Source organism: Adiantum capillus-veneris, chromosome 11 (assembly GCF_014529385.1).
Source record: "Adiantum capillus-veneris isolate H3 chromosome 11, ASM1452938v2, whole genome shotgun sequence".
Taxonomy (NCBI): domain Eukaryota; kingdom Viridiplantae; phylum Streptophyta; class Polypodiopsida; order Polypodiales; family Pteridaceae; genus Adiantum; species Adiantum capillus-veneris.
The window spans coordinates 62,529,565-62,536,729 of NC_140941.1; the positions used below are offsets into that span (position 1 = coordinate 62,529,565).

Here is a 7,165-nt window from a genome sequence, read left to right on the forward strand (position 1 = left end):
ATGGTTCACCCAATGTGGGCTACGTCCATGGGAAAGCAGTCACTTAATGGCTTTTGCACTTCAAATTAGAAGTAGGTTACAAAGGGATTAACAACCCTTTATGGAACTCCCACCTTGTTTCACTCTTACCACCACTTCACACTTCACCATCTCACACATCCTTCAATGAACCTTCATTGATTTTTTTGTGTGTAGAAGAGGCCTCCTTTTATAGCCCAAAAGGGTTGCCCTCTCTCATGAGAGACACCCATGTGTGTAGTCGACCTTGTGTAGATAAGTTTATCTTGTACCCTCCCATGTGCCCATGTTAGGTAGACAAGTCCGCCTAAAATTTGTCCACGCGTCCATGTGTAGCTGTAGCCAAGTCCGCGTGAAACTCGTCCGCTGGCCAAACACTTCTAGCCATCGTGAATTGACTACCAGCCAACCAACCGGCCGTTTTTTGGTTACTCTCCGGCCACCATAATATTTTGACGAACTAGCTCTTGTGCAAAGCTCTCGACCGGGTGTGAATTTTTGGTTTTCGGACGAGTGATTTTTTTTCTCACACACGATGGCTTCTCCTCATAACGGGGACCTTACAAATGTGCATTTTGAGACTAAAAAATTAGAAGGGGTGAATCAAGATCCATACTTAACAAATTGATCCAAGAGCCTTGAGACTCAAGGCCCAATGCTTCTGGTACCCATCCCTGTAATTCTTGATGGAGCAAACTTATTGGATATGGCATGCATGTTTTGGCGTTGCCAAAGGTACAATCCTCCTCCTCCTCAAGCATATGGATAACTCATCTTGATGACTCCTAATTTGAAAAGAATGCACGGTTCTTCTTTTAGGAATCCAATGAACATAGACAATAACTAAGGAGTCAATCTTCTGAATGTTTGAATTGGAGTTCATGTGCAACCCTTCATGCATGAGTGTGTATATATCCTACAAACTACTTGAAGGTACATGGGGGCAAAAAATTTCCAAGAGGTCACCCTTCTCGAATCCTATTCTTGTGCATACGTGCTCAACACTGATGTTCCACAAATTGGTTTAGCCATCTAGACCCCAAAACTAGGTGTTAGAGACCTCAATCTAGCCATTTTATGCCTCTCGTACCCGGGCACCACTGACAGTTCACAAGTTGGGCTTACCCCAACAACCATCCCCTGAAGCCAAACTTGGGACTTCTTCCTTATCCTTCTTAGTACCAACATGGTCTGCTTTCTTTGGCTTAGAGGTTGGACTTTAGACCATGGCTCTGATACCAACTAAAGGTACATGGGGGCAATAACTTCCTGAGAGGTTACTCATCTCAATCCTATTCCTATGCATACACACTTAACTGTGATATTCCGCAAATTGGTCTAGCTACCCACACCCCAAGACCTTAAGGTGTTAGGCACCTCCGAGCTAGCCAATTTACACAAGCCTTATAGCAAGGCACAACTGATACAAGTTGGGCTTACCTCAACCATACTAACATCTACTAGCATTCATTGGCACGGTGTAACAACTAAAGCCACGATTGTATTCTATGTACCTTGCACTTTATAAGAAGAGCCTAGAGTATGTAACCAAGTTATTGATGCAAGAATTTTTTTAAATATGACACGAGATTAGATTGAAACGAAATGAGATTAACAATGAGCATATCTTTCATACCTTGATGAAAACTTAGTAGAGCTTCCCTATGAGGTCATTGCCCTGTAATTAGGATGCGTAAACAATGAACACGGAGAAATAGAGAGAGGGAAGAGAGTCCTAGAGGATTATTACAAGCAACCAAGAATAAAGAGAGTAGCATTGAAGAGAGGGACGTTCTTTGTGTGTGTGTGTGTGTGTGTGTGTGTGTGTGTGAGAGAGAGAGAGAGAGAGAGAGAGAGAGAGAGTAGCATTGAAGAGAGGGACGTTCTTTGTGTGTGTGTGTGTGTGTGTGTGTGTGTGTGAGAGAGAGAGAGAGAGAGAGAGAGAGAGAGAGAGAGAGTATATTTTGTTGAGTACTGACCAAAGGTCTATATTAGCTAGCCTTAACAAGGTAAGAAGACTGCAATTTGCTCACACAACATGCACCCATGCCATCGTGCGAAACGAGCAGCCTTAGGCGCAGTTCGATTATGCAAATGATGGCTTTCGAATGAGAACTGAATTTTGATATAGGAATCGCCTCTATTTGGATAACCTTGGAAAACCATCCACACTATATCATATGGGCTGCTTCAAACAAGATCTACAACAAGGGAGATTCAAGGCCATCCGATGCACATTTGTAAATTTGAGAAAATTTATAAATTAAGTGTGAAAAGCAAATTTGGGTGGGCTTGAAAACTTGGGGTGGTTCACGCACCACATTTTGTACCCACGATCCCCTCGTAGTAAGCCATGTGCTCTAACCACTATGCCCATATACTTTCATTGAGATATAGGGGATTTGTGTATGTCTTATTGTAAATGTGGGTGGGTTTGCAGATTCGGGCTAAATCCGTGCTGCTGGATTCGACACGGCTAACGATCGACAATCGACGCACCCCCATTTTTAACCTCCACCATTGATTGTGATATGGTGTTGAGCTTGAAAAACAGATATGCATTATTAAAACATCATGCTTGCGTGGACTAAATCTTATTTAGAATAATAATCCACAAACCCATACGTAGGTCTCCCTTTAGTCCTATTTATGTTCTTGCCTGTTTCTTCCCTGCCTCTCTTTTGCATGTGCTTTCTATTTGCTTCGCGATCTCTGCTTTCCGCAAGCGTCCTCGCCATAGCCCCGTTCTCCTGCACCGCATTGTTGTTTACATGCACTTCTAACTCCGACACAGGCTTCATTCTGACACGCACATTTGCACATCCACGAGAGAATAGAGGAGCGGACTTCTGAATTTGCAACAATGGGTTCCGGACTTCTCTGCTTTTGGCCGCTCCTCGCCCTCGTCAACCTCAACCCATAAAGAGTGAAGCATTTCCGTGTGCTCCGCAGGCGCGCTTCTTCTCATCAAGTATGTTATGCTCTGTTTTTCTCGGAAACTTGTGCATGTTAGGCCAAAATCCTGTTTTGAACCGCTATTTCTAGTGAGGCTGTGCCAGTCGTGAAACATACCTGGCCGTGCATTATGGCTAGAACTGCTTTTTAAGAGTAGTATCGTGGTTTCAGTGTTGTCTATTATACTATTTTCTGTAGACTGGCTTTTAAGCCTCTTGGTAATTACTCTGGCTTGATCTGCTTTTTATGAGTGTTGCATTATGGGTCCAGTTATCCATCATTTTGTTCTTTGCCTGATTTTTGTAAAATGGCTTTGATAATTTTGAGTCCGGGGGACTATAAGAACGGTCCGGAGGCCTGTGTATGCGTGAGTTGTTTGTTGAGTATAGAAGGCTTACACTTATGTACTTGCAGCTCACAACGTGTCCTTCTTGTGCTTGCTTCTTTTTGAAACGATTGTGGTGATCCTTCTGAGTTGAAATTTGTGACAAGGATCGTAGATCTCTGCACAATGGGTGGGTTGGTATCTTAGTCTTTCACTTATATATTCTTTTGGAGTGCGTTTGTTGAGATTTTCTGTCTGCCTCTCTAGTGCGTGGACATGAATTTGGGTGAATGCCTTGGGATGCGTTTCATATACAAGAGAATTGAAGTTTGTTAGTTGAAGTTTGTCATTATATGTGCGAGTGATCCTTCTTGGTCAAAATCCTTGACAAGGATCGTAGATCTAAGCACAATGGGTGGGTTCGTATCTTAGTCTTTTACTTATTTGTTCTTTTGGAGTGCTTTCAATGAGATTTTCTGTCTGCCTCTCTAGTGCATGGACATGAATTTGGGTGAATGCCTTGATGCGTTACACATGTACATGATAATTGAAGTTTGTTAAGGCTCAAAGAAAGGTTCTAGCTCTACACAGTAATGACTAGATTAAAACATTCTTCAACCAAAATAGAGCCATGTTGTTACCTAAAAGTTACATTAAGGGTCACAAAGGCCACAATGTCGTTAATCTACCACTGGAAAAGTAAGTTAAAGTATCCACTAGTATTCCAGAAATTTAACATATCGAGCTAGTTCCTTGCATAACTTGGTTGATTCTGACAGCATCAGGGATAGGGATTCAAGGTTTCTTTGCTTTTGTAAAGAATGTGTCAAATTTTAGGGTTTATGCTGGCATTAGGTTATGCAAGAGGGTTTGACAACATGTAAGGATTTATGTGTGCCCAAATTTGTGGCTTAATTGGACAAAGGAACATGAATTTTAGCTAGAAAATTGTTAGTATTGTCTGATTTTTTTCTTTCTTTGGGAAGGATGATGACATTTCCTGATTGTTTTGCTCATACACTGGTGGTGCATCTAGGGTTATATACATTTTATCTTCTAAACATGGCTAGAAATCTTGAACTTTGATTTTTGACCTACTTACACATTGGAGTTTGTTGGCTTGTAACAGATACCAAAATTTTGCAGGCACAAGGAAATATTATGTTTGCCTTTGGTCAGAGTGGTAACCGGTCTTACAACTCCGTGCACAAGTCTTTTTCAAATCAAAAGCCTGTGAAGCAGCATATGGCTGCTGACAGAAGATGTTATATTTTGGGATCGGTCACCAGAGCAAGCACCATCAAGGCAACCACGCTGTTTAGATATAAATACCACGATGTTTTTTTATCAACACTTGGTGATCACTACAGTGAACATTCGTACCAACATTTCTGGTATGGCCGCTTGCCCTGCTTCTAACAGCTAAGGGCGTTCTGCACCTCCTTGGTGCGTCTAGTGTTAGTCTTTAGCATTTTGGTGGCATAAATAATCAGCTAAGCAAGTAGGAGACATTGAGAGTCATGGCGGATTGCTCTGTTCAAAATTTTAGGGCATGGTCCCCGCGGTTCCAAACTAATTGTAAAGGGGTGCTTAATTTGTCTGGTAAAAATTCATTCACTTGTAAGGTGGAGAGCATATTGGGGTCAGACATCATGAATGGCAGGGCATTCGTTTTTTCAATGGGGCAGGACATGCAGGACATATTGAGTAGCAAAAGGATTGGAAGGCTTCCCGATGATGGAGTGGGCAGAGGTGTTGTAGATTTACAGGATCATGACTGTGCGGGCACCCTTATTCCAGGGCTGCCTGATGATGTGGCCAAATCAATTGTGGCCTTGGCCCCTCAATCTGATCTTCCTGCCATGGGATGTGTAGCAAAGTCGTGGAATGCGCTACTTAGAAGCAAAGAGTTTCACAAAATACGAAGGGATTCGGGGACTGCTGAAAAGCGTCTTTACGCACTTACACTGTCAGAAGATCGGAGGAGCACCTGCTGGAAGACCTTTAGTACTGTTCAGAATGTGTGGAAAGATCTGGCTCCCTTGCCAGGGCCATTGAAGAGTGGCTCTGGTTTTGCTGTTGTGGATGGGAAGCTCTTAATCATTGGAGGTGCTGTGGAAGGCTCCAGGCCTTCAGCAGTAGCAGATGTTCTGCTATATGATACTTCACTGAACAGGTTTTTCCTCCCCCCTCCTTCAAACATCCTCTTCCCCACCTCTGAGTATGTATGTGTGTGTGTGTATGTGTACATGTAGTATGTGTGTGTGTGTGTGTGTGTATGTATTACATCGCATGCATGTTTTATAGATAGATAGATAGATAGATAGATAGATAGATAGATAGATATATATATATATATATATATATATATATATATATATATATATATATATATATATATATATATATATATATATATATATATATATATATATATATATATATATATATAGAGAGAGAGAGAGAGAGAGAGAGAGAGAGAGAGAGAGAGAGAGAGAGAGAGAGAGAGAGAGAGAGAGAGAGAGGTCTTTTTATGAAACAGATGGCGCAAAGTTGCAAGCATGCACAGTGCAAGGTATGAGTTTGCTTGTGCTGTGCTAAATGGATTGGTGTATGTTGTTGGCGGACATGGATTAGGAGGGAAAAACCTCCCTCACGTAGAGGTATATGATCTGGAGCAAGATAGGTGGACAAAGTTACCAAGTTTAAGGCGTGCACGATGGGGGTGCATTGGGTGTGGGCTTGAAGGAAAGCTCTATGTCATGGCTGGCCGTTCAAGCTTTACCATAGGTCACTCTCGCTGTGTGGATGTTTTTGATCCTTTGAAGGGGCAATGGGAGGAGGCCAAGAATGGGTGTATGATGGTATTAGCCCATGCGATTGTGGATCAAGAGTTGTTTTGCATTGAGTGGAAGAATGATAGGAAGCTTGCAGTTTTCAATGCAGCGGAGAATTTATGGAAGAGTGTTGTGCTGCCACTTGCTGGAAGCTTAAGTGTTGGATTTTATTTGGCGAATGTAAATGGCAAGCTACTTCTGTTCCCGACAAGTACAGAATCTGCTTGTGATACACTCATCTACGATCCAAATGCTTCTAGCGGTAGCGAATGGCAGACTGCAGAAATCAGGCCTCTTGGTGCTTGTCTCTATTGTACAACAATAGAAGCTTGATCAAATAAGTAAAGTGTCTTGCTGTACTCAGAGTTGTGCAAACTTTGAGTATATGGACACACGTCTACAGAGATTTAGCTTTGAAAGCCTTGTATCTGCAGTGTACATTGTTTTCAATTGAACTTGTTTTATCATGTCTTTTGTAGGTGCCTGTATTTTGTCATTTTGGGCGTTCTTCTACAATGGCCGTCACTCGTGGTAGGTACACTTGATTATTTGATACATGGAGGTACAAGTCCTCAAGTGGTCAAGAATGGCTCATTCAGCTCTTTGTTTTTATGTCATTTTGGGGTTGACTGTTAGCTTGTAATATGAGAAAATTCTGTATATATTTCCCTTGGTAATTGAAAAAGGGTGCTTGTTCTTTACCAAGAGCATTCTTTGCAATTGCCTTTTTTGAGATTTCTTAGTGAATAAGTCAATGGGGGGGCATGTGACAGCCCGACTCTGGAATTGCTGTGCAACTTGTATGTGTGTGGGTGTGTACATATGTGCCTAAAAACAGCCCTAGCGTTTATACACGAGGTGGCCACAGGTTTTTGAAGTGGCTCTTGTAGTGATTTAGTGTGAAGCACAAAGGCTATGCAGGAGTTGTGGCACTTGTCTTGTGCCCTTCTCTGTTTTTTGACATTTTGGGTCCATGGTGTGGCACAAGAAAATGGTGATGTTCCTTTTAGCCTTGAGCATACCTAACCAC

At 42.1% G+C, this 7,165-nt stretch overlaps 1 protein-coding gene across 1 annotated transcript; it reads left to right on the plus strand.

Moving 5' to 3' along the window:
- Positions 1–2,705: 2,705 nt before the first annotated feature.
- On the plus strand, positions 2,706–6,602 carry LOC147447330 (F-box/kelch-repeat protein At1g67480-like). Its single transcript, XM_086523167.1, has 3 exons — positions 2,706–2,989; positions 4,428–5,474; positions 5,841–6,602. The coding sequence occupies exons 2-3, from the start codon at positions 4,819–4,821 to the stop codon at positions 6,466–6,468; spliced, it is 1,284 nt and encodes a 427-aa protein (XP_086379293.1). The 5' UTR covers positions 2,706–2,989; positions 4,428–4,818; the 3' UTR covers positions 6,469–6,602.
- Positions 6,603–7,165: the final 563 nt, after the last annotated feature.

Coding starts and splice junctions, on each gene's coding strand:
- LOC147447330 (XM_086523167.1), top strand. CDS start 4,819: ATGGCGGATTGCTCTGTTCAAAATTTTAGGGCATGGTCCCCGCGGTTC. Junction 5,475..5,840: donor TATGATACTTCACTGAACAG/GTTTTTCCTCCC, acceptor TTTATGAAACAG/ATGGCGCAAAGTTGCAAGCA.